Below are 27175 nucleotides of genomic sequence, written 5' to 3' on the forward strand. Positions count from 1 at the left end.
GGGAGGGAGGGGAGGGAGGTGGAAGGGGGGGGGGGGGGAAGAGAGGGAGAGGGAGGAGGGAGGGGAGGGAGGTGGAGGGGGGGAGGGAGGTGGAGGGGGGGAGGGAGGGGTCCCAGAGGGCCCCGCGCGCGCGCACCCGGAAGGGGATGGGGGAAGGGAGGGGCGGAAGGGGAGGGAAGGGAGGGGAGGGAGGGGCGCGGGGTGGGAGGGGAGGGAGGGGTGGGAGGGGGAGGGCGCGCGGGGGGTGCTGGGAGGAGGGGGAGGTGGCGGCGCCTCAGGTGAGGGGTGGGGAGGGAGAGGGGGGATTTAGGGGAGATTTAAGGGGGTTTTGGGGAGGTTTAAGGGGTTTTGGGGGTTGGGGTGGGTTGTGGGGGAGGGTGTGGGTACAAGGAGGTGGTTTTGGGCGTTGGGATGTGCTCTAGGAGCGGGTGAGGCGCCAAAAGGCGGCAGGGGCTGTGGTGTGTCCGTTGGCCGTCCGTTATTTGTCCGTTACCGGTCCGGTGCCTCACGCGATGGGAGCGGGGCGCTGCTGGCACGGTGCTGCTCCTGAGGGCTGCCCCGGCCCCTGCTGCTTCAGAAAGTGACTGGAAGAGCCCTCAGGAAAACCCTTCTGTTTTTTTTTTTTTAATTTTTATTTTTTTATTTTTTATTTTTTTATTCAGGTAGGTGCTGGTAATGAAGAAGATTTCTTTCTTTACCCATACGATAGCACATTCATCCGCTGAGCGCGTTGAGTCCAGCTTTGGTGCATCCAGGCGCTGTGAAGTGGCTGAGCCCCCTCAGGTTGCTGAGTGAGGGCTGGTGGCTGGGCTCTTGCTGAGGGCCTGAGCCTGCACAGAAGGCTTCCTGAGCTGAAGTGCTGCAAAAGTTTCCCCTCCTGACTCTTCTTTGTGCATCTGGAGGCACAGTGCTGGTTGTTCCCTTTGTGCTTCCACAGGTGATTATTGGAACCACACCACAGTAGGAAGGATGGACAGCCAATTGTTCTTTTAAAAGCACATTACAGTATGCCTATAGCTTGCTCCAGCAGCATATATTTCTTATTTTAAACTATCCTAAATGTTAAAATGAATACGTTGCTTGGAACAGTTTGAAATTCAGAGGAGAAGGTAAACATATTTGACTCATTAGTGCACCTTACCAAGGAGTATGGAGCTGATTGTGCACGCTAATCTGAGATCAGCTCCTGCCTGAAGAAATGGGAACACTACAGAGTGAGCCTCAGTGCATGAGCTGTGCCACTCCTGGTGCTGCACAAGATCAGCTTGCACTTTGCTGTGCTGTCTGTGCAGAGCTTGGCTCAGTGTTCGCAGGCAGTTGGCTGTTGTCCTCACCTTTATCTTAAGAACTTGCTAGAAAAGCTTGGAAATCTGCTTGGTCTTGCATCAATGACTTGAAGTAACGCTTGCATTGTGTTGAGAAGCATCCTGAAGCAAATCTGTTTGTATACAACTTCCAAACAGAAATTAATTAAAAATGCATTTATTTTTCCACAAGATGAACTACTACACCTATTTCTGTTAAGATGTTACATACAGAGTTCTCACAAATGAGTGGTTGCCCTGTGTTTGTGGTGTTAAATTCAGTTTGTTACGCTGTTTCCAAGTAATGTACACTAAACTAATTTGTTTGCCAAATAATTATAGTTCTGTTTTCTTATGTAAAGGTGAAAACTTCTACAATGAGTAAACGTAAGTCCAAGGAGAGCATCACTACAAATGGAGAATGCATTTCACAGGTTAGTAACATCGCTATTAGCTGGTTTTAGAGTATGAAACCTTCCCATCCTCTGCTATCTGCGTAATTCTCTAGGTTTTTACTAGCCCTCTGTAGAAGAGCTCTTCCACTTGTGGGTGGACCATGCTGACTGATTGAATTGCTCATTAAACCAAAATAAATCTAGTAATTAAGTCATTATGGCTTTAGCAGAAGAAAAGGTAGATGAAAAATGTGGACAAACACCGCTCATGTGTAAAGCAGAGACTTCCTTTTATAAAGTGGAATTAAGTGCAAAACAGACTTTTAGCTTTCTTTTATCCACTATTTAGACTTGCTGGGGAGTATATCTGCGTGGTTATTTTTCAGCCAACCACCTGAAGCTGACAGTGATAGTTCCATCTTGAGTTAAAAGTTGGCTGGGTGTCAGAAGGAACCATGCTTCCAAGATACCAAAAGCCTGCTAGCAAGCGGTAGGAAGAAATACTCAGTGATTCTGAAGTCTGCTGGTACACGTTTTCTTGCACCTATGAATTAGGTGTAGTGCTGACCTAATTTTAGAGACTGGCTTAACATCCCTTTGGGGGTGAAGGAAAGGAATTGTAACAGAAGGGACCAAAGACTCACACTGCTGCTCTGGATTTAATTTTCTCTGCTATGGAGAGTCTGTTACAAGTTCTGCTTCTGACAATGTTATTCATACTTTCAAGGCCTTGTGCTGTTGAAAACAGCTAAAGTTTGGACGTAGAACAGCTGTGTGCATATTTTGCTGTTATTTTACTGCAGTAATCATGTTACTGGTACATTCTGGGGTGTGAAACACCAAGCATTGGTTTTGAGCCTTGTGTTATATCCATAGGTGCAAAAACTGTTACGTGAAAGGTTGTGTTACCATTACGCTACTGGAAAACTGTTTGGGATTGAACATCAGTACAGGTGAGTGAGCAGGTTCAACAAATAACTTCTATTTTAGCCACAGGAATAAAAATAATCAGTTAGTCAGCTACCCCTGTTTTTCTGAATTATACAGGCTTGGATGACTTGCAGGGCCATCCTTCCAAGCATTGTTTCTCTTGAGTAGATTTTACATAAGTGTTACTTGCTTTTTGTCAGTCTATGCTGTTCAAATGTTCAAATTTGAACATTATGTTCAAATTCTGTAATTCCTGAAATGTGTTTTTGAGCCTGAAATATCATCTTAGGGTATATTCTAAGACAGCGTTTAATGATCTGACCAAGCAAAAAGTTAAATTTTCTTGTTGTGAATCTGTACTGTTATTTCAAATACCCTCGTGTATGGGAAAGCAGCATTAAAAGTTGATCTTAAACTTTGGATGCCAACATCATGTTTTTTGAAGTGGAGACCAGTATTTGAATCAAATTGACTTCTCAGGGTCCAGATGTAAAGGTTAAAGTTAGGGAGAAGAGACAGAGAGAGAGGAGAAGAGATTGCTACAATAACTCCACGTTATTACTAATCCTTCTGCACTTACAAGGTCAAAGTCTGTGAATAACAAACAAGTACCTAAAGAGCTTGTTTTAGCCATGAATCATTGTTTTTTTTAGAAGTAGTTTATAGAAGTTGAACTTGTGCAGTAGTTTCCTTTCCTTCCATGGGAAGAATAACAACATCTTGGGTTATTAAAGTAGTGCAGTGTAATACACATGCAGATATCACACAGATGTGTTTAATGTTTTGGGAACATGTATTACTGTGGTGTTAGTGTGCTACAGACCAAGCCTTTATATTATATTAGGGTTCTGAAAATGATCTGTTTACAGACTCCTCCTAATATGCCACTGCTGATGGATTATGCTGGACAGAAAATCCAACAAACTTCCCAATCTCTAGCTTTTCTTACCTAAGATGTTATCAGGGCTCTTAGCTGTAGTTAGCTCTCAAATAGTGGACAAAAATGGACACATAATTTACAGCTGTTGCATGATGACTCCTTTAGAAGCGGCTGTTTCACGTGAATGTTCACACTAAAGAGAAAGCTTGTTAAATGCATACATCTTTAAATGTTTGTGAATTGGAAGTACCGGCAGATTTTGAGCACTTTCCATGTGACATTAGGTGATTAATCTGTCTGAAGACAGTTTAGGCTTTGCTTTGTTCCTTTGGGTAGTAATAGAATAAGAACTTGAAGATCAGCATTGCTCTTATCATTCACAAGCCATGAATGACTAGATAGAGCACATAATCAGTTTGATCAATATTGTCAATGTGTTCTACTAGACTATTATTCTTTTTTATTAGTGTCAAGGTTTTCCTTGTATATATTGGTCAGTCTCCCTTCTTCATGACCTCTAGTGGTATCACATACAATGTTACTGTTTGTTTTGAAGAAATTATTTTTAAAGTTTGTTCTTTTATGGTGGTAAATTGTAGAACGTTATGAATCAGTGATACTCCTGTCTCCTGCATATTTTAATATTTAAAAATATTTTAAGAGATTTAATCATTCAGCCTTTTGTACTTCAGTATATTGCATTTTGCATGCCTTGGATACAAACAAGGTGAAATATATGGAGTTTTCTCTTTGTGGTAACAATTCTTGGGTTTTTCCATCATTTCGGTGAATGTTGCCTGGTTTGAAGATTAACCTAATATTGTTTTCATCACAGGCATCTGCTGGAACTGTTGAAGCGAACTACAATTCATGGAGAAAGTAATTCTGCCCTCATTATTGGACCCCGTGGATCAGGAAAGACTGCGGTATAAACACCATTTAAAAGTTTATACAAAGTCAAATAAAGCATGAGGTAGATGACCCCACTGAAGTCATGAAAGCTTTGAAAGCTTTTGGAGCTGATTTTTCATCTCTTTTCCTGCTTTTAAGGAGGGAGTTGGTAGTTGTTTACACATCACATGAAAGTGTTCTAGGATTTCTTATGAGCTAATTCTATTGAATTACAGTAAGGAGAAATCTGAAACTTCCAAACAGAGTAATTTTGTAAAATGAATAACTTCATGTGCAGCTGACGAAAACGTGGGCCTGTCCATCCTTGCAGGGACTTGTAGAAGTATGCGTGGTTTTGGAATCCTTTGCATGTCTTTACCAAGTTTGACGTAACTACAGGTGCCCCAAACTCGAAAAATATAAATTATTTTATCAGAGCAAGTTGTGTTTCTTGGTTTGTAATCTGCCAACATCATAGGTTGTCTTCTTTCAGCATTTTTCCTTTTACGCTTATGCCATGGTTCTTGCCACAAAAGAGTTCATCTTTGATTACAGCCAGGTTTTGTTTGACAAGTCCTTTAAATGTTCACCCCCTATTGCTATCAGACCTCTGTAAAGATGACTGAAAAGGCATCCAAAAAGCAGAATAGACTGGAGGGTCGATTTCTACATAGCTGTTGATATGTAGAGAATAGTAATATATCTTAATCCCCTTTGAAACATGTCAGAGAACATTACTATCTGAGTTACAAGGAGATAGAATGTTCTGTGGTGTGGTGATAGCTTGTTTAGAGTAAGTGGGTGTTACATTTTAAGGGAACTTTAGATGAGATCAATTCACATGCCTCTACTTATCTAAGTGTTATATATTTATGTAAAGGTATAAATTTCTTACATTTACCTGAGTATGCAATTGCTAAATAGGTTGGTTGTTACCAAATAAAGTATTTGAGATGGACTTTGGAAGTCTTCCCAAGTGCTAGAGCGAGTGGCCTTCAATGTTTCGAATGCAGTTGAACAGAAATGAATTTATAGGTGGTAAACGTACCCGTGATACAGCTGAAACTTGTAATCATTCTACCAATTTGTTGATGGCTTCCTTATTTTGCATTTCAAAAGCAGTCTGTGTTGTTACCTTCTATTACCCGTGGCACTTCAGAAGAATAATTGCCAAAAATACTATGAAGGAGGAGAAAAAAGGGATGAAAAAAACAATATCAAATAAAGATTCTTCCACGTACAGACGGTTTAGTTGTGTTGAACCGGAGCTGATCTTTCTGTTTTTTAGACTTACAAATTCATTAGTTAAATGACAAGCACTCTCACTGTGCAGAAAATATTTCTTGGATTTTCACATGTATGCAATGTGGCCTTTGAGAGTAGAATTGTAATTGTTATGAAATACTAGCCAGAATGGATGACATCTACTTACGGGACACAAACTTGACAAACCGAGGGAATAAGCCTTTTTTTGTTCCAGTGTTCATACACTATTGGTACCTGTAGTAGGAGTCAGTTAACCGTATCTGCTTCAATACAACAGCAATAGAAAAAGATAGATGAGCTTTATACTTTGGGCAAATTGGAGTAAAGGTAAAAGCTTTAAAAAACAAAACCAAACCCAAACTGATCTGCCAGATGTCATTCCCCATACCTCCCTGCCCCTAGTTTCCAAAGCACACACTATTCTTTTCCATTAAGGATTCAAACCCTGCTTCTAAACCTTTTATATAAGGATAGGGAAGACGAAAATTTGTGAACCCTCCTGCCAGAACAACAGTAAATGAGAAACAATTATTCTCTTAATAAGAAAATAAGAGATGTCCGTATAAAGAACTTATTCTACATCATCAGAGGTGTTAGTTCTCAAAGAAACACTGCTGGAGACAAGAAAGCTGTGTATAAATACCTGTATATATTTATACATACGCATAGGTAGGAAGGACCTGCAGGGAGTGAACAAAAAGTTGATTTCATCTACTTAGGTATGTTTTAATATAACCCCTCGTGACTTTTTACCAAACGTGCTCTGAAAGACTTGGCACTGATGGACTGTGAATTTGGGACCCCTAAGTTTTATAAGCAGTAGTTGATGTGAATGTATACAACTTAATTTTTGTCTCATGCTTCTGAAGATAAAAAGAATAAGCACAGTGTCTTTAAATATTCAAAGCAGGGATTTTTGTTCTAGAGCATCTAATGGACCTGAATACTGCACTAACTCGGAAGACAAATTCTGGTGCATGTTGGACTCTTAAAGCTTTGTTTGGTTGAAGCAGAAGTTCGATAACATTGATCTGAAAATATAGAGACTAAAATACTGGAGATAATTTCTTTCATTAAGAATTCAGCAGAATGAACAAATGTAATTGCTACAGTTATGGTAGTAATGTCACTTTAATACTTTTGAAAATACTCAAGTTTTTGGTACCTGACTCAACAGTGCGTACTGCTTCCTATCTGATAATACCAGCTTATAGCTTTTTAAAATTGTTAATCCATTAATCTCTTCATAAAGTAATTCTGTTTCTCTTTTACTAGTTACTAAATCGTGTCTTGAAAGACCTCATGGAAATCAAACAAGTTAAAGAGAACCTCTTGGAAGTTCGTCTGAATGGCAAGTAGCACAGTCCTGCTCTGCTCTGATACGTTACATGCAGTTGCTGTGTGTGGTATGCACTTACAAGAGTTTTGGTTTCAGCAGGTACAATCTAGCCTCAAATATGGACATGCTCATCTGTGAGCTCCTAAATGTCTTACTTTGTATCTATAGAAAGACAACTTGTGTGCTTTTAGTGGCTCTTTCTCAAAATGTTGAAAATCAGTTCAGTTGTGAACGAATTGTTTGAAGTAACTGTATATTACATGTGGGACGTTACTTGTCTAGCCTTAATTGTTAAAAGGGCCTAGCTTGGTCAGACTTAAAACAGAGAGAGCATCTTCTGGGTGAGCTTCTAGTGGCGGTAGAAGTGGCTGCTCGGAGTGAGGGAGAACTGCCAGCTCTTCATGAAAAATCGTTTTCTTTCAGGGCTTTTGCAGACTAATGATAAAGTGGCCCTGAAGGAGATCACCAGGCAGCTGCGCCTGGAAAATGTGGTTGGGGATAAAGTTTTTGTAAGTATCAACTTCATTATGCTCTTTGCTTATCTGCCTGCAAAATCCTTGCCTAGAAAACCAGAGGTAGAGGATGCAGCTTGTTGAGACTGAGTAGGCACTGAGAGTTTATTCAATAACTCTCAATAACAAGTGGGCTGGCTCAATCTTCCCAAAGCTCTGTCTTTTTAATATAAATACTAATTGATGGCAGTGGTGTGCTGAAGGAGTCTTTGCCTGTAATGACCCTGGGTTACAGGCTCTTCAAGGCAAAAAGCGTGTTCTGCACAGGTGTTGGATGTTGCTAGTTTGCTAGTTGAGCCGTATTAATGAATACTTTTTCAAAAACCATTAATTTCAATTTAAATAAATGAAGGAATGCAAAGGCTCCCTTAAAACTTACTTTCAGCCTCTGAACGAAACATATTAAGCATTCCAAAGAGACTGTGTTCAGAGGATTAGAGTATTTTGGAAACATCTGTTTTATAACATCTCAAGGCAAAAGAGTAGGCAAATTAAGTGGCCAAAAAAGGAGTATCTTTAGTATATTTGAAAGCTTTTCTATTTCATAAGGATATCTGTCCAGATTGCTGCCATCTTAGAGTTTTCATTCTGCATAGAATTTCTTTTAAAATGTTTCATTCTATTGACTTTTTCCCAAAGATAAGAAACCTAGTTAAACTAGTGCTGAAGTAATAAGGAGAACAGCTGAAGTGCTCCAGAGAATGAGGCTAAAGGCAGTGGGGAGTACAAGATGACCTGTCGATTGTAGTTAGTAGGCTTTATTATCTTTGCTTTTCTAGTTATTCCAGATGATTTTTAGATACAGAAAATGGACAACTGTTTTTGGCGTGGAGCTAAAAATTTCCCAAATATAACTGCAGAAATAAAATGAAATGGCAAGTATTTAGTGTGAGCATAGCTGTTTGAAAGCCTTCTCTTTTCATCAGAGAACTAGAAGAACGCTTGAAAGTACTTTTTTTCCCCTTTAACTTAGTTTGGAGTATTACTTTAAACCCTTAGCTGTCCAATCCGTTCTGTTTCAAACATCCTGCCCTTGCTTCTGTCCATAGAAACTTTTTCTTTCTTAGCTTCTGCAGTTCACTATCAGAAAGTAAATTGGTTCTTCTGCCTTCTTCAGAAGGGTTTGTGGTCTTCGGTTATAATAACTTCTCATCACAAAGCGTGTCAATGAATGTGTAAATAAAGCAGGATGGTCCTAGCAAGTCAGTTTCCTCGTGAATGTGATGCTTCCATCTCATAAGGTTGCAAATTAATAACCCACATACTCATTCTTAATGGAACCCATTATGTGGTTGTTGTTGCCTGTGTGTAAAGGGGAAATTTGGAATGCAGTAGCTGTTGAAGGAAAAGATAAAGCTACCTGTAAACTTAGCTTAATAAAACATTCTTTTGATCACTAATTTATGCCTGAGGGCATAAATAGTTTGGGATTTACAGGCTGAAAAACGTGGATCAAAGTAGAGCTACCAATCAGTTTTCTTCATTTGCTTTGAAGCATTTGTGATTATACAATATGAAGTAACATTGTAAATTTCATATATGTCCTGGTTTTGAAAGGAGGATGTCAGAAGGAGATGAGCTTCAGTTCATGCCTGAACCTGATGTAGTCAGATTCTGAGAATGACACTGGAAAAAATACTGTGAATTTTTTTCCTTGTATAGGGCAGTTTTGCTGAAAATCTTGCATTCCTCCTTGAAGCTTTAAGGAAAGGTAAGCACGACTATCTCTGTTCTGAAACTGCGTGTTTCTGTTTGTCACTTGACTGAGAAGCTAGAATACAGATGTTTCTTCATCTGCTTCTACAAGTGGTGTAAGGAAGTCTTGCCCAAGAATGTTATGGTTGCAAAATAATGGAAAAAATGTGTAATGCTGAGCAAGTATAGACCTAACTCAGCTGATGCCATAAAGTTTACATACAATGGTCAGCTGTGAAGGACAGATTCTTTTATTCTGACTGAAGCTATTAAAAAATAGTGTTTCTAAAAAATAGCCACAGAAATAAATCTCCTTGCAACTGGAAATGATGCCTGGTTTACCAGGACAAACCTTAACCAGTTTCCATGTATTTTTCTTTTTACTGTTGTAGCAATACACGTGTGAAAGGGCATACATATGTGCAGTGTCTATGTGAAAGGATGACCTAGTGAGGTAGCTAAAAGAAGACCTGTAAATTGTTAAAGGCAGAAGTTGTGAAGGCTGTAGAAATGATGATGTTACCATACTCATTTTCTAACTTGCTGTCTCAGGAAACAGAACCAGCAGTTGTCCAGTCTTGTTTATACTGGATGAATTTGACTTGTTTGTTCATCACAAGAATCAGACGCTGCTGTATAACCTGTTTGATATATCCCAGTCAGCACAGACTCCAGTAACAGTTATTGGACTCACATGTAGACGGGTAAGAAATTGCTATCCCAAGGTTTTCAGCTTTCTTAGTTGTCTTTTGTTTTCTGCTTAGTTTACTAAGAAACTTTCCTCATTACACATTTTGAATTTAAAAATAATTAAAAAAAAACAAGTGTTGAGGGCAAACAGATGACCAAAAAATTGCAAAGCCTTCAGTCCTTTAGCTGAAGGAGCAGGTTTAGGTTTCTAAGGAGACACAGGACTGTTGTCCTATACTACCACAGAAGACCTGTATTTATCTTGTGGCTGTTTTACATTATACTGCCACTTACTCTTCAAAGAGGCTCCTCTGCATTTTAGTTCTCTGGTGACCAGTTGGTAAGAATAGGCTTGTATTTAAATAGTTGCTCTGAGGACAAGGGATTGATTGATTATTTTTTTAAGCAAACACTCTAGCAGGTACTTTTGCTGTAACATTAGCATGTTTAAGATGGATTTAAAATTCATATTAAACTTGTGACCACTACAATTACATCATAGGGAACTGTGGACAGATGTGTATACTGTGAAACTATTACTTTCTGACACTGTAGTAGCACAATTATTTTTAATAACATATCAGCTATTTTTCTCAAACTACTCTGGTTGCAAAGGACTGGGTTGTGGTAAAAGCAATAATAATTCTGTCACAGAATGGTTTGGGTTGGAAGGGACCTTAAAGATGGTCTAGGCTTCCATCAAAGCCTCAGTCTGAGGTTGTTTGGGTGATACTTAGCTGAGCAAATTGTTAGAAGTTAATAGGAATAGTTAATAGTTGATGTAATAAATGACAGCCTTGTCTTTTTGCTTCATTACTGTCCAAGTCTGGTATCCCCATCACCTCTAATTTAGAAGTTGGTGTTGCTCTGATTTTGAATCTAATTAAGGTAGAGTCTTTGGAGACTGAGTTCTGGTTGTGATAACTGTGGCTGCTGAGTTTTTCTTCAGCTGGACATCTTGTTCTGTGTGACTTCTAAATCAAAAGAAGTCTCAGTGTTTCACACTGTTGGTGTGGACTCTTAACCACACTTTTTGCTGAGGAATTTTAATATTCTGAAAGCTTTTTTTTTTTGTTGCCTGCCCAGAATTCCTAGGAACAGCATAAGCATTCTGTCCCAGTAGAAGGTAGGGGCATGGTGCTGTGCTTCTCTAAATGGTTGAATCCCACAGCTTGCTTCAGGTACGAATCTATCACAATTTGTTCTGAGAAAAATAAGCTTTTCTCTATTACCTCCAACCAACAACTTGATGGCAGGCTTGCTTAGGTCTGTGTGACAATCTTAGAAGATCCATCTTGGCTCTTAATTTTTGGTGACTGGATTCTTTCAGTCTGACAAAAGGCATGTGAGCTGACAGCTGCCAGCCTACGGATCTGCTAAACAGACAACTTGTCGAGAGCCCTGATAGGCTGAAACATCTTGAACGCAGACTTAAGTAACTGAAATATTTACATAATCTATGGAGAAATTTGCTGGGTATCCTAGCAACTAATTATCCCGTATGATGTATGCACCACATGATTTGGGTAAACGGCTAGTTGTTAGGCATTTCAAGGCACATCGATTGCAATAATTAGCAAAGGTCTTGCTGGATCTATGTTAAAACACATTTTAAAAACACATTTTACTTTGTTTTTCTATTCTAGTTTTTAGAGAAGCTAGGATTCTATCTTATCTTATATCTTTTTTTTTAATATTATTGTTTTTTTTTTTTTTTTTACAAGGATATCCTGGAGCTCTTTGAGAAGAGAGTAAAATCAAGGTTCTCTCACCGACAGATCTATGTGTTAAATTCCTTTGATTTTAAACAGTATATTAAAATATTCAAGGAACAGCTTTCTCTTCCTGCTGACTTTCCTGATGAGACTTTTGCACAAAAATGGAATAATAATGTTCAGGTATTTAAAGCTCTTCATACTTGGTTTTAGTAAAGCTTCTGAAGTAACATTTTATAAACGTAAAGCTTTTACTTTAGACTAGTACTTCCTTTCACTATTTGAGATTAATATGGGATAAACCAAACTGAAGCCTGGGCACATAAGTGTCACACAAGACCAAAAGTTAAGGGTAGACATAAAGAACTGTATCGTGCAGTGTCAGCTGAGCTCTTTTTGAGAGTTAGCTAACTACTGCTTTTTCATGTGCGTAGGAAATGATTTGCAGAGATGATAAAAGTACCTTTTCTTTTTAAGCATCTGTCTGTAGATAAAACTGTGAATGACGTGCTGCAGGACCTTTTTCACTACACCAAAGATCTGCGCTCACTTCATTTTCTGTTGGTATGTATTTGGATGTGATTTCTTTGTGAATTGCAATAGTCTGTATACATCACGTGAGTTTTTAAATCCAGTTATCAGACCTTTACTTGAAACATCTTGTTGATGAACAAGCTTTTGACAATACTGGTTTCTTGCATGCTTTATCAGGCCATGTTTTATTAACAAATTCAAGTTCTTCAATTTTTATAGCAAATACTTCATGAGGATTTACTTTTTAATTGAAATTGTGATTTTTTTTTTTGTTATCCAAAGTAACTTTTGTTGAGTCTTTCAATTTATAAAACAATATTGTAGGTGAAGTACTGTCAACATGTTTTCCTTCTGGAATTCCCTTTGCAAGACTTGAAAGTTATTTTTTAAGCAAAGTTAAATGTAATAAACAAACCTGGTAAACCAGAGGGTGCTCGGTGCTCCCAGCTCTGTTTGGGTGCTGACTGGTTAATCACAGATTTCACTCTCCCTAGAAGAAGGGAGAGCAGTGACTTGCAGCAAGTGCTGTCGTCTGTTTCCTCTACTTCCCTCCACGCTGCGTGTCCTAGAGCTGGCATTTCTTTGCCCCTCCCCTTCTTCCCTGTTCAGATTCCCATTAGCCTTTATAATCTAAAACTTCATTCTGTTCTTGCGGAAGTCTGAATCATCGTGCTGCTTGCGAGGCTGTTACGCTGACATCCATAAGGAAAGGAAGAAAGGAAACAACTGGTGGTGGATAGCATTGGATGTTCTCAGTGGAAGATCGCAATTACATGCATGAAATAAACATTTTTGTATGACACAGACCTGCAGAAAGTAGGAGGTAGTCACTAAAAGCCAGTTTTTCTGTCCTGATTAATGTTAAACTGCTAAAGAGCAAGTGAATGTCACTGCAGTGCACCTGCTACGTATAAAGGCTTGTAGATAATCAATAGGTTTGGAAGAGTGGTGTCAGAGGAGGTCGGTTAACTGTGTACGTTAACCTACACTTGTGCAGAAAGTGAGTTTTGAACAAGGAATTGAAGATTAGTAAAGACTCAAATTGCAACTACAGGAGCCTGTCTATTAAATGTTTGAGTTGATAACTTGTGTTCTGTAATCTGAGAGTTGCCTTCAGATGTTTTCCTAGCAGTGACACGAGTAGCTCTGTGTACAAAGGTACGTGTAAAGTACTTGTAAGTCATTTCTTACAGCAATCCCTGGAGTATGCTAATCCACTGAAACTAATACAAACAAGCTAATGAGTGTTTATGTCCTCTAGTGAGGAGGCTTTAAAGTTTTCAGCCAGGAAAACCTTCCTGGCAAAGTGTAGTTGTAGCTACCAGCTATTTACAGGGGTTTGGGTATGAACCTACTGCGCGTGCAGGGTTTATTCATTAATGTTTCCAGTAGGTGACTCCAGGGGAAATGTGTTCTGCGTGCCATCTCGGAGCAGAAAGTGTGTCTGGTAATTAGTAATTAAATGAAAAATGTCTTCTGCTTTATTTTTAGATGCTTGCTGTAAGTAACGTTACTGTGCATCACCCGCTTATCACTGCGTCAGATCTTCAGGAGGCAAGCAAGCAGTACAGAATGGACTCCAAAGCAAATATTGTACATGGTAAAGCTCATTTTTTTTTCTCCCAGGTGTTTCTAAAGACTGGAAAGCATCAGGTGCCTCCATGGAATTCAGATGGAAGGGACACTGCGTAATGCACCGATGCCTCTTGGTATGAGCTGTCTGGGGGACACATTTATCTGCCTGCCCCCCACTGACTTGCATTTGTCCGTGTGTGGCTATAACGGTGCAGAATGAACCCGAAATTGAGTTGTGTAATACTTGGTGCAGATATTACTGCCCAGGGCGCTCAGCCAGTGCCCTGCTACGGCTGTGTAACAGCTCTCAGCACCAGCCAGCGTGTTTGTAGTCAGCGCTGGTGGCGTGGGGAACCCCCCAGGCAGCATTTCTGTCCCCTGAGTGTCAGAGGAGGGGGAAAGGCTGACCTCTTTCTGCTAGTGCTGGTAGCGTGAGGGAACTGCTGGGCTTGGGCTGCGAGCTGTGGCAATAAATCCTCTGAGAACTGCAACAGCCTGTGCTTGGACATGTATTTGAATGTGCAGGGTACAGCTGCGTGCACCCACCTGCATTTGGCCAAGCTTCTCTTACTCCTGCACTGATGGCTGGTGTGTGTCAGTGTGCTGGGGCAGCCTGAAACCCCTGGTGCTGCTTTCACTTAACCGTTTGTGGTGAGGGGCTGAGGGGCTTTCCTTAAACCTCAGCAAGTGAGATGCACTGAGCAATGCACTTAAGCTTTCTCTGATAAATATTTGGGAACTTGTACAAACGATAAGAAATAAATGGCTGATGAGGATATAGGCCCAAATACAGTTACAGGACAAATTGCTTCCCTGATCAGGGAAAGATCAATTTTATCCGATTGCTTTTTCACTGCTCCCAGACTTCACAGGCCTTGGTTTGGCTTGACCCTGTGATTCTCTGTCTGTGGAGGTAATTCCCTGCATCACTTCTTTAGCTTTCAATAGCAAGTAACTTCTTCAGACTCTCATTTCATCACATGCTGTACGGTAGCATGTTGATTGTCTTGATGCTGCCAGGATTTCTTTGTCTGCAGTGATGATTTTGTCTTTGTTTAAATTCCTTGGATTTTGACAGAAGGAGCCTGTTTTTTTTGTAACATTCTTGCTTCAAAAATCTGAAAACTAATGTTCTGCTTTTATCTAGCCTCATTTAATTCTGGGATTTTGTTACAATTATGAAGATAAACCCCACAAATATGTGAGGTCTACAGCATACAAAAGAGTATTAAAAATAGCACATGAACTGCTTGCACTTCTGATATGCTCAAGAGATATTTAGAGCTCTTGTCTCTCCCTCTAGGTTTGTCTGTCCTGGAAATCTGCCTAATTATAGCTATGAAACACTTAAATGATGTTTATGAAGGAGAACCATTTAACTTCCAGATGGTTTACAATGGTGAGAGAAATGCATGAATCTTACACGTGCTAAGTCACTCGCGTTACCCAGAGTAACTTTTCCTTCCCGTTCCCGATGCAGAATTTCAGAAGTTCATCCAGAGGAAGGCGCACTGCATGTACAACTTCGAAAAGCCGGTTGTTATGAAGGTAAACCTGAAGTGTAGTTTTTCCTAAAGCACTCAGATGTGTATCTTCTGCCAGAGCATGCATTTGAACAGTCGTAAACAATCCTTGAAGTAGGGGTGGATATTTTAGGGATGGAGAAAACCCTGCTCGCAGAACAGATGTGACCCGTGGTTGTGTTGCTCGGTGCTGCGCTGCCCTCTGCTGGTCGGTGCCCCGCTGGTAGGAAGTTTGTTGGTCTGGTAAATACCCTGCTTACAAGAAAATATTGCAAGGACTCTTGTTTTTCAAGCTTTTCAGCTTGGGGCACTGCCAGTGTGGCATTTCATCCTGCTTCAGCACAGCAGCCCAGCAGGTGGTTGTGCAGATACTTTCAGCTGATGAATTTAACTCAATGATCCGGAGTTCAGCAGCCAAAGCCTCTAGTCGTGCTGCTTTTGAGCTGAGCAGTCCTGCTTTCTGATTCATGATGATTCAGTTGTGCTTAAACTGAAAGTTAAGTAACGCCGTGTGCTTGTAATGAGCTGTCGTTCTGGATTAATTGGAACAAAGTCATTCCCATTTGGTTATGTAAACTAAATATTTTAATTCTTATTTCTATAAGAAGAGAAGTGTATTCTAGCTCAGCTCACATATGTTTTACTGCCTGTCGAAAAGGACATAGGGTTGAATGGAGCTGGCATTTAATATCTGTCAAGGCAGCACACCCCAGGCTTTTGTTAAAACAGCGCCTCATAGGTCACTGCAAGTGGCCAGTGCAGCCCGGAGTGAGGATGTCTCCTTTTTTCCTAATTTGTTTCTTCTGTTTTTAGGCATTCGAACACTTACTGCAACTGGAATTAGTCAAACCAATAGAAAAACCATCAGTGCGTACTCAGAGAGAGTACCTCTTGATGAAACTGCTCTTGGACAACACCCAGATCATGGACGCTTTGCAGGCGTACCCCAACTGCCCCACAGACGTGAAGCAGTGGGCAACGTCATCGCTTAGCTGGTTGTGAGCTGCTGGGAACTCACGGGGCCCCTTGTCACTTCAGAACTTCTGGAGTTAACTGCAGACTCCAGAAGATGTGGTGTTTACCCACAGTAGGGTGGTCAAGTTAATAAATTTTTGGTTGGAAGAAGGCTGCTTGGCTTTGCAGGTTGGTTTTGGAACCGCAATCCTCTTACCTTGTAATGCCATAAATTGGAAGAACTTCTAAATGCTCGGGGTAGCTCAGCTCAGTGCTAACTTTTCCTTCTGAATGTGACTTCTGCTTTGTAGAAATCAAAGCGGTTGTGCTTTGAGTTTCTTAATTGCAGATTGAGGCAGCTTTAGATGATGAAGGCTGCTTGAGGTGTTAACCAGCTGCAGGACTCCTGCTGTATGTTCTGAAGTGCAGATCTGTCTCTAATACAGCTCTGATGTGACTTAGTTCAACCTCCAGTCACAGCTACCTGCGTCTGGCAAGTGCTGTGTTTGTGCAAGGAGCCTCAGCTACCAGCCCACCTGCTCTGCAGGTTGCCCAGCTGGCTCATGATGTCCTCATGATGCTGCTGTTAGGTTTCAGGAAGGGTGATGCAGGAAGACTGGTTTTCTCTTTCCTGAATATAGAGCGAGTTAGCTCATTCTTGCCTTAAAGTCTGTGATGTCATTTTTAGCAGCCCTGGCTTCAGTCTGTCAAAAAGCCAAAGAAACAGCGACTTCTCCATGCCTGGGAGACCTCTCTCTGGTGTCACTCCGAAGCCCTTCTTGTCAGTCAGGAGTATTTTAATTTTGCTCTCTTCACTGCTTCATTGTTTTTTAAGATGTCATCTGCACATCTTGAATAACACAGCAGTACTCTGAAAAGGAGCAAAATAAGTAGTAGGAGAGTCACAGCGATCCAGTTCCTCTAGGTGGTAGCTTAGACAAGATGCCTGAGGCTGTTTGAATGGAACACTTGCAAACCATAACTACAGCGTGAATCCAGAAAGCAAAGCGTTTACTCAGCAAGCACAAACTCTGTTAGATTCCCTGTGTACTTCATGTAATCCAGGTTGCCTTTTAAGAAGGAGTTATTTTCTGTGCCTGGAAACCTCCGTTCTCTGTTAAACAGTCCTAGAGTCTGGTCAGAGGTGTAAAGAAGGACGGGGGATGCAGGGATGGGCATGGTGGTGCTCACAGATCTCGTGGGGAAGGTAGGGGTGGAAGGAAGCAGCTCCCCTTCCCCTGCTCCTTTTGCTCAGGTTCTTGGTCCTGGGGCTCTGGTTCCTAATGTGAGAAGCTTGGTACAGGGCAGGGAGGACTCTTAGCCCAGCATAAATACTGACCTGGGAGCCTGAAATATTGTCTAGCTGGGTAAGGTTGTTAATGATGCAGCACTACTGATGAAACCTGTGCCACATCCACAGGCTGTCTTGAGGCTCGCTTGTAGGGTCAGAACTCCTTGCTTTAAGCGATGTTTGTGAAACCTCACATCTAATATATGCTGGGGCTGAGGCAGGTTGTTACTTTTCTGTGAACCTAACAATTCCAGCTTTGGTTTAGTGTCACTTCTGGAGAAACAAACTGCAACAGCGATAGTATAGGCTAGAAAAAAATCCCACTTGCAGCAGAGCAGCATTCACAGCATTTCCACAGCTCTTCTAAAGGCCAGGCTGATGAAGTTTAATGTTTTTAAAAGGGAGAGCAGTGACTGACTTTGAGCTCAAGCTAAAGGCCAGAAGCTTGGCCGTGCCCCAGGCAGCTCAGCAGGGAAGCCAACGCTGCTGGGGCTGCGTGGGGCCAGGCTGCAGGTAAGAAACATGCCTTGAGTCTCTCCCTGAAGCTGCCCCGGCACTGCTGGAAAGAGCCAGGAGAGGGGAAGGCCCCTTCCTGAGCCAGGATGCGGATTCTACCTCTGTTTCACTGCCTGCATTTCAACTGCACCATTTTTCCTTTTTTTTTTTTTTTTTTTTTTTGCCAGGAAACTTGCCACATTGCTTAAACATTACCGCGTATGTAGAAATAGGTAGGTGTCTCTCCTCGCAAAGGGTTACAACCTGAAGAAAGGCATATGCAAGTCGTAGTAGTCACATTTTTTTATTTTAACTTTTTGGGGAAGTCGGGGGAGAAAGAGCATACATTTTTATTTGTACAATATTTAACAATCACTTTATTGAGGGGGGGGGAGGGGTTGGTTTGTTTTTAGTACTTGCAGGAAAACAGCAAGTATGTTTTGACAGTAGTACAACAACCTGTGCCCAAAACACTGACAAATACAAAGAGTAAAGTTAAAATAATTGCTTACCAAAATCTTGAGAGGTAACGAATAGTATATGGACTGAAACTGCATTTAAAAGTTTTAAAAAAAAAAAAAAAAAGTACTGCTGGTTGAGTATCTGAGGTAAATGATGTTCCATCAAGGATGCTACTTGAATTGTTTTGCCCATGAGCCTATGTTACAGCTTTCTGCTTTTTGTACCAAGTGTTCCTAATAAAAGTAAACATTAAAAGAGGTTTAAAAGAGAAGCTGGAAAAAAGAGCGAACCGGTAATCTAGGGATTCTGTCAAATGCTAATATGACCAGGAAATGTCTTATTACCCTCTGATTAAACTTAGGTAGCACACCAGAAGTTGGTACTTGAACCTAGGCTGACTTTTACCCCTCTCAACGAGCAGGTCCAAGGCGGTGACTTTCCATCCTAAGGTGTAGTTTCAGCCCACCACAACTCCAACTACGAGGCACAGGCTCTGCTCTGAGATGCTGTGGGCACATAGCAGTGAGTACAAAGCCATGCAGCGGGTGATGGAAAAACTCCTTGCCCAGCAACAACACAACAGGGAACATGGCAGGGGGCTTCAACTTCTGGGGAGGCTGAGCCCTGGCTCTGTTGTCAGCCCTGGGGCCCACACAGCAGAGGCACTGCAGCAGCCCTCAGCTGAAAATGGGGCCCAGGGGCTGGGTGCTCCTCCTGAGGCAGGGCACAGGGTGTCCCCATGGAGCTCACACCCTGTACTGCTGGAGACAGTGAGGGATGCTGGTCACTGGCTGCTGGTAAATAATGCCAAATAGTTCCACTAGCAGCAGCTTCACCCATCCTGCTTTTGTTTATACTTGTAAAACCGGGCCCTTTATCAACTTGCATGCCTGATGCTCTGGAAGCAAATCCCAATGTCCTGTGAGGGCAGCGGTACTAGAGCAGCACAGGGGGGTGGTGGTTGGGTTTCTTAACCAATTAAATAGCACTTAATTATATTATGAACATCCTTTTTGTATCTACATTATGCTCTTGGAAAAAAAATCAGGTAACTCCGTGTAATACAGTGCTTGAGCCCTCAATGATCCCTGCATGATTTGAACTTTTGCTGCCTCAGCCAGCTCAGGCTCCTCCAGCACCCCAAAATTCCCCATGGATTTTGGGCACCACCAGCAGGATCCCCAGCACCTTGCTGCCAGAGCCTGCAGTAGCTGAACTTTACAGGATCAGAGCGAGATGCTGCCAGTTTTACACAGGACCACTTTTTGTATCAGATCTTGAGTAACGGTTATTAAATCAGCTGCATTTATTCCACCTTTGTCAGCACTGGGGTTACAGCTCCATGGGAGCACAGAGGCCTTCAGTAGGGTGGGACTGGAGCCTGCTTTGTTCAGAACTCAGCAGCTACGATTGTGCCCTGCTGCATGCGTAAAATAGCATCCCTGGCTTCAAAATGGAAGCAAAATGAAGATGTCAGTTAAAGAAGTGGCCACAAGCTACTTTTTTCCTTTTTATACCCAAGCAGAACAACACTGAGTTGTACCTACAGTGCCGGTCACCCTTCAGAGCAGGGTTCCTCTGGCTCTGTGAGGCCTTAGGCATGAACATGACAAACACCAAGATGGGGACGTGGGGTGGATGTTACATGAGCACCACTGCACCACCTTTCCTTCCCTTCCTACTACGAGCATGCTGACCTAGGTCTTGTTTTATCTGTAACATCTCTTATTGTTCCCAGAGATTAAATTCATGCACATGTAAAACAGCATCCTGTGGCTGCAGGAGCAGCTTCTCAAGATAACCTTCACAGCAAGCTCTTACAACATCCAGAGCTTCCTTCAAAAGCCCCTGACTGCACGGTGCAAAACCAAACAAAACACAAGGATAAAAGCACGCAGCATACACTAACCAGTGGTGGTTCTGTCCTCTAGAGGTCTCTAAAATTTATTTTACTTGGAAATTAGTGTAAAAAGATCAAATAAATGTAGTGAAACAGTACTTCTGAGAAGCACTTTGGCACCTATCTACCAATTTGGAACTTAAATATAAGGCATGACTTCCTAAACTCAAAGATAACATTGTGAAAGCAATTTCAATGTTTTTCCTTATTTTTTTTATGAGTCTGTGGTACGAAGATCAGTATTCGTTACCTCTTACTTGTCATTGCATATTTTACGTGTGACTAAATTATCCCTGAAATTTTTAAGCGTTTGTAATCAGACAACTCTGGCTCCAATTTTTTAGTACGGTTCTGGGATAAATCTGCATATCACAGACATGAAGTACGTCAGATCAGATGGCACTGAGCATTAAGTAGAGTGAAGTTGCAGAGAGTTAAGAATTTGGGGTAACTGAGCTTCCTGAGGTGATCCTGAAACAGTGATACAGAACCCACTGCATACTGTTTAGTGAAACAGAAAACACACTAGGCAGACCTCGTCACAAACATAAATAGGAAAAAGACTTTTAAAAAAAAGAAAGAATTCAGAGCTTTCCAGTGTCCTAGCTCACAGAAAATTAAAAAAGTCATGCTTAAGTTTTCAAATATTCCTCAGACACAGCAAACCTAAATAGTATTCCATTAAATAAATGTATGAGATACTCTGGGAAATGGAGGTAAGAGAAAAGCTTTAAACTAAAACAAGAAGGAAAATTTTGTTTCAATAAACAGCACTTTTTTTTTTTATACACAACAAGCTAGTACAAGAAAAGGCTAAAAACACTGCTTTAGGAATGGCCATTTACTGTTGGCATGAAGCATAGCTTACCCTTTTTAAATAACACAGTGAATTTGAAATACATCATTTACAAAACATGGATCAATTTATTATTCAAATTTTGTTAGTGTTGTCAATCTCATAATTTAGCAGAGGTGGAACTGAGGTATACCTTGTTGAGGGAGGTTAAGTAATACTTGGAAGCCTCTTTGCTATATCCCACTTGATTACTTTTGTTTATGTACACTGAACAGCAGCACACTAAACATTCACAAGCTGTGTCATATTGGCATTACAATAGTCATTTTTATAAACAACAGCAAATGCAATAAAAACAAGTTACCCTTTTTTAAATCTGAAATGAAATGTTTGATTTAAAAAAAATAACAGTAGTTCATTTAAGGAATTAGTCTCTTCCGACAGGTATTAAGAAATCTGATGTCAGTTTTTAAAACACGTGATTAGCCAGTACAGGTCCATATTCTTCATTTAAGTTCCTTAACAGCGTGTTCTCGTTCCTCAGTCCCGCGTCCTTCAGGTGTAAGCAGGGAATGCAAAAAGTCTCACGGATTCCTGTTTGGGAGGAGGAAGGGGAAAATAAAGGAAAAACACCTCTTGATGATGTTCCAGAGAGACTTAGCGGTCGGTTCACACAGAAAACAGTAACGACGTGAGCAGTCCCGTCAGCTTTAGCAGCTCCAGTGAAGAGTCCTGTTGGTCAGTGGCGTGACCAGTGCAACTATCATAGACTGGATTCTTTGGGAGGAAAGTCAACATTTGTCACCATCGTGACCACCGTCACAATGTCCTCTGTCGTTATAATGTTAGTTAGTTTTTGCATCTGGATAATCCGTTCTTCTACGCATCCCGCTGACAGCCTGGCTTCTGCGTCGTGATCCCAGCACTCCTCGATGGTCTCACAAAGCATCGCCATGCCCTGCAGCAAACACACAAGCCCAAGGGTGAAGGAGAAGTCACGGCGTGCAGAGTTAGCAGCAGGTTTTAGGCAGGCGGGGGCGCCCAGCAATTCCCGTTAGCAGGCCATGTTTTGAGGTGTAGCTGCCCCATTGCAGCCCCTGTGCTAGGAGGGAGGTTAGGCCGTGGTTGTTCTGGAACCTGGCAAGCCAGGGGACCTTACGCCTTGTTTATTTTTTACCATTTCAGCAATGGATGCAACAGCAAGCGGGTGCTTTTCTCTACATGATGCTGCAGTCTGCTAGTCAAGTCAGTGATATTTTAAAGATCTCACTCTGAGAGGGTGAGCTCTTCACTGACTAAATGGAACCCCACTGAAAATCAAGGAGTACAGAAGGGGATTTTTATCTGACAGCAGCTAATTCCTCTCCAGGTAACTGTGCTAACAGCAATCTGCTCATCCCAAGGAGCAGAGGGTGGCACTCGTTTTTCTTGCAGAGTGTCATCTATTGTTTCCACTAACTCGTTTTTTGGAAAACAAACCAAACCAATAAAACCAACAGTGCTAGAACATGCAGTGCTCTCAGTGCAAGTCTCCATCCATAAAGCCAATCAGACAAGCAACTGATCTTCCCTAAAAGATCCCCCAAGTGTCCTGTATGCCACTGCTTACCCCATGTTACTACACTCAGTTCATAGCTTTCCTTGAGTAAATCCAGACCAGTATTTCTTAAGCATGTTTGTAACATACACATTTTAGTTTTAGAAATAAAGCTCAAGGATCAGTTCTTTAACCAAAAACGTACTTTCAAATCACTCAGGATGACAGAACATTTTATGATGGAACAACACTAGTTCATGGCCCATTTAATTCTTACTACAGTTAAATTCTTCCTAAAAGGCAGCAACATGAACACAACACAGGATTAACAAAATTTGAAATTCAGATCATGACAGAACTTTTGAAGAACTGGGTTGCGTAACTACTTACAGAATGTTTTTGCCAGCACTCTCTTAAAACAGGTCTCTTCTTTTTATGAACTACAACTTCCTGCATGTCTTCAAGGGAGGGATGCTGGCCAATTTCTTCTTCAAATGGCAACATGTACTCATCCACTGGGCCTACAGAGAAAAAAAAAAAAGAGGCTAAAGCACAAGTTCTGCTCAAAGGAAAAGAAGACTGGGATCTTAGAATCGTGGCCCATAATCAAAAGCTTACAGTGTAGTTTACTTTCTGCTGCCATTAAAAGCTCATCCTGCGACAGGTTAGCAGCACGCAGTGACTCAGACTTTACTTAAGCAGCTACAAACTTCTGCTCTGCTGAATGTGGCAACCTTCCTTCTACAGGCCAGAAACCTGCAGCCCGCGTTATATCCTTCCTCCTCCAACCCAGACAGCCTGGAACAGAAGTACCCGTGCTGAAGGCCAAGCAGCAGGTACTGCCTGTCACAAAATCAGAGGGGCAAGCTCAGAGCTGAACACCAGATCAGGCAGCTACAGGTAAGGTGCTGCTGTAGTGTGTAGGTTGTACTCCCAGATAGAAGCCTGAAGACAGGTGTGTACATGGGAAAAAGGAAGAATACAGGAGAACTGTGCAGTAGGGTACACACAGGCCTGCTGAGGCTCAGTGAGACACGAGGTACCTGCTGAAAAACTCTGTTTGCAGAGACAAAACAGGCAGCTGTGACTGGAGAGCTGCACAGAGCTGCGATTCAGGAGAGCTGCTGCCCCTTTTGCTGTCCCCCTTACTTCTGGAATAACCACGCTTGCCAACGAGACCTACAACATACTTCTGGTACGATTTAGGTAAATATATTTTACAGTACAGCAAGGCACGAAAAATCAATAGGGAACGCGAGTCTGCCTCAGAAATTTGTGCAAGAGCGCGCTGATCCTGTTAGTAAACAGCTTAACATTTTTCAAAGGGTAAAGCCTCCCTGGTGGCTTCTGCTCCATGAGGAATGTTTGGAGCAGGAGAGCAGTGCGTGGCAATGTGCTCATCTCCAATACATTTCGGCTTCTTAAATCAACATCTTTCAGCTGCACTGGTCTAGGAAAGCTTTGTGGCAAGTGGTATCATCAGCCCCAAAACCTCCACATTTACTTAGCTGAATTAAAGACTGTACCAAAAGCTTTCTCCCAAACATTTGAAACTGGTCACTTGTCTTGTCCTTGATTAAGGACGACTTATTCTGGACAATCTACAATTTCTCTATTTACAAAATTCAGGAATGCTATTCACACTTGAACAGCACACAGGTGCTGGCAGAGCCATTTTGTTAGGAAGGCTGATCTAATCCTGACTTCTGTTTATGAAAAGAAACCATAAATTGGGTGGCGCTGAACTCAGAAGCAATCAAACACACTGAGTTAGGAGTTCCACAGGAATCCTCTCTTCCTTACCATGACCAGGACAAAATATGCAGCAGAGTCGTGTATCAGAAAATGCTTACCTGGGGTGTCAAACACTCCAGAGATTCAATTACGATGTGACTACGTGGTGCTGGTGGCTTGTTCATTTGCTCACAAGACTACCACCCTTGTGAGTCTTATTACATACACATAATCCACTTTACAATTCCTTGTTTTAAATACACTCTCACAAATTTAATCAAGCATAGATTGGGTATTTTGCTCACCATCTGAGGCAGTACAGCGTGACGCCAGCTCCCAGAGGACCAGTCCCATGGCGTACATATCTATCCTCAGAAATGCATCCCTTTGGAAGTTGATAGCACCTTCTAGTACCTCGGGAGCCATATACCTTCGTGTGCCAACCTGGAAAGATGCAAACAAAAAAATTGTATGCTAAGAATCAACACGACTACAATTACCATTCTACCTAGCTGACTGTACCCGTACTGTAGGGCAGCGCTGGTTTTTGACAAAGATTAAAACCCAGCTTTGTTATCTTTGCTTGGGACTACATCTTGGAAGCGTCTTGTACTGCTGTATAATAGAATTAGAAACAGAATTTTTGGACTAGGTCCTAGAAAGGATACTTATGAAAGAGGAAGATCTGTATTATTTTAAAATAAGATATTTCTGTGAGCAATTTGATGTATTCATCACCACTGTTCCTTATATTCTTCCACATTACAAGAAGGCCATTGTTCTTATTTTTTCATGTCAAAAGAATTATTACAGTTTCACATAAAGACATGGAACCTGCTTCTGTTTCTCCCCATGACAGAAGTAACAGAATACCAAAGGAAAGCCAGTTACTGAAGTGCAATTTATACTTCGAAAGTTATCTGAAATCACTTGCACAAAACTAGACATCAAATGAAGACTTCGGGGCTGCCCAATCGTCCTGACCACAATTAACGATGCATTATGTAATCTGAAGAGATCAGAGCCTACACGATGTCTGAACAAACTCTACTCCACTATTCAAACCTTCACAGTAATAGCTATGTTTCTCTTAAACAGTGTAATTGAGGTTTTATAATCCTAACATACGGATTTTATTTTTGTCCTTCAACCAGAAGCTGAAATTCTGCCTAAAACTAAATATACTTAGTTTTCCAGGAACCATAATGCTCTAGGCTCAAGCTTGTTATTTAAAAAGTACATGATACTAAAACAGTTCCCTGTTCCATGGCAAGTACTGAATTAGTATTGTTTTCCTTTCAGGAAAATGAATGTTGCACTGCTAGGTCAGAAAGTTACAAACCGGCTGCCAGCATCAGCACTCAACTTCTGAGGAGCAGCTCAGAACAAGGAATAAAAAGCAGCAAGAGCTCTGTGTTGTCTGAGTTCTCCAGTAAGGAATGAAATGAAGGGGGATGGGGCTGTACTGGGCTCAGGGGGCAGGGACTGGTGGCAGGGGTCTGTGGCAGATCTCCACACTGCAGCCCGTAGAGAGAGGAACGGCAGAGATAAAGCATCAAGGACTGACCACAGCCCCCACTGCCCATTTCTCCCCATTTGCCACCTCAGTGGGGGAATGAGTGTGGTGTGCTGCAGCTCTTGGGTGTGAAACCACTACAAGGGGCCACGTAGTGAGATAGGTGGCCAGCAGAGGAAAGACTTACCTGTAATTATTAAACAAATTGATTAGTATTAATTGACTCTGTGAGAAGAAAGCTAGAATTTCCATCTTTCTTAAAGGTCAAAAGCTAGGGTTGATGATACAGTATCCTTTGGATGAAGAACACACAGAGTACCAATTCCCATTCACACGCAGTTAATATTTCACCCTGTACACAAGTAAGCTGGTCTTTACCTGTCCATGTGTATCCCCTGCAGACTTTCCAGCCTCAAACTTTAAAGCTAGACCGAAATCAGCGATACAAGCTGTAAGGTTATTTTTCAGCAGCACATTCTTGCTTTTGATGTCCCTTTCAAGTTAAAGAAAAGAATTGTAAATGTAAAAGGTGAAATACCACGTAAAGTTTGACAACAAAGAGAGATATCATACAAAGACATCACTTCCAGTAAGTTTCTGTGTGAAGGCATTCAGTATTACTTAAAGTTATATAAATAAGTGTTGGAGATGTTTCCAATAGCTATAATATCAATCATCTTATATACCTCATAGGGTACTTATATAATTAACTGGGTAAAAAGGTTTCATTAACCACAGTCACCAACCAAACTGCATTCTATAGAACAGCAGCTAGCTTTTTGCTTAGGCTGAGCAGATTTTTCTTATTAGGCTCTTGATAACTATAGAAAGAAGATACCACAGAGTAGTTTTTTGACCACTTTGTATCTATCAATATTTCATTCATAGTTAAATATTAATGATGGTCTGGAAGTATCGCCCACATACTGTACCTGTGTGAGATGGCAGGCTTGTGTCCATCTTTCAGCCCTGGTATATCCTCGTGAAGATAAGCCAAGCCCCTAGCCATGGTCTGAGCAATGTGACACAGCTCATTCCAGGAAACCACATTAGCCTTGAGAAAGTCGGTTAACGAACCCTGTGCAGCAAAAAAGAAAAACAATTGTAAGATAGATTTCTCTTTCATCTAACCATTAAGAAAACTTTAGATAGCCTCCATCCTAAAAGAACACGATATGCTCTTCTGCCTTTCTCTGCTTTCTGATAGACTCTGTAATTATACAACTGCATAAACAATCTAC

The 27175-nt window shown here is 41.3% G+C and overlaps 2 protein-coding genes across 6 annotated transcripts in view; one reads left to right on the forward strand and one right to left on the reverse strand.

The window, feature by feature from the left end:
* Positions 1–203: 203 nt before the first annotated feature.
* Positions 204–16375, forward strand: ORC4 (origin recognition complex subunit 4). 4 transcript variants are annotated; one of them, XM_027459571.3, is made up of 15 exons: positions 204–278; positions 663–937; positions 1667–1738; positions 2576–2652; positions 4345–4435; positions 6942–7017; positions 7429–7514; positions 9180–9228; positions 9765–9916; positions 11627–11800; positions 12095–12181; positions 13643–13751; positions 15030–15125; positions 15207–15274; positions 16063–16375. In XM_027459571.3, exons 3-15 carry the CDS (start codon positions 1682–1684, stop codon positions 16249–16251), a joined length of 1311 nt encoding a protein of 436 aa, XP_027315372.1. In that variant the 5' UTR covers positions 204–278; positions 663–937; positions 1667–1681; the 3' UTR covers positions 16252–16375. The 4 variants fall into 4 exon arrangements, with proteins under 4 accessions (XP_027315372.1, XP_027315374.1, XP_071897512.1 ...); XM_027459572.3 differs by lacking the exon at positions 204–278 and adding an exon at positions 402–428; XM_027459573.3 differs by lacking the exon at positions 663–937 and having other exon boundaries at positions 227–278.
* Positions 16376–18277: 1902 nt separating this feature from the next.
* The window catches only part of ACVR2A (activin A receptor type 2A), a 57200-nt gene continuing 48302 nt past the window's right edge, over positions 18278–27175 (reverse strand). For both annotated transcript variants that reach the window (XM_021275966.4, XM_013104571.5), the window contains 5 exons: positions 26867–27012; positions 26313–26427; positions 24724–24862; positions 23075–23205; positions 18278–22105 (listed from right to left, as the gene is read on the reverse strand). In XM_021275966.4, the coding sequence (XP_021131641.1) occupies positions 21911–22105; positions 23075–23205; positions 24724–24862; positions 26313–26427; positions 26867–27012 (726 nt within the window). In that variant the 3' untranslated portion in view covers positions 18278–21910. The remainder of the gene's footprint in view (positions 22106–23074; positions 23206–24723; positions 24863–26312; positions 26428–26866; positions 27013–27175) is intronic.

Source organism: Anas platyrhynchos, chromosome 7 (assembly GCF_047663525.1).
Source record: "Anas platyrhynchos isolate ZD024472 breed Pekin duck chromosome 7, IASCAAS_PekinDuck_T2T, whole genome shotgun sequence".
NCBI lineage: Eukaryota > Metazoa > Chordata > Aves > Anseriformes > Anatidae > Anas > Anas platyrhynchos.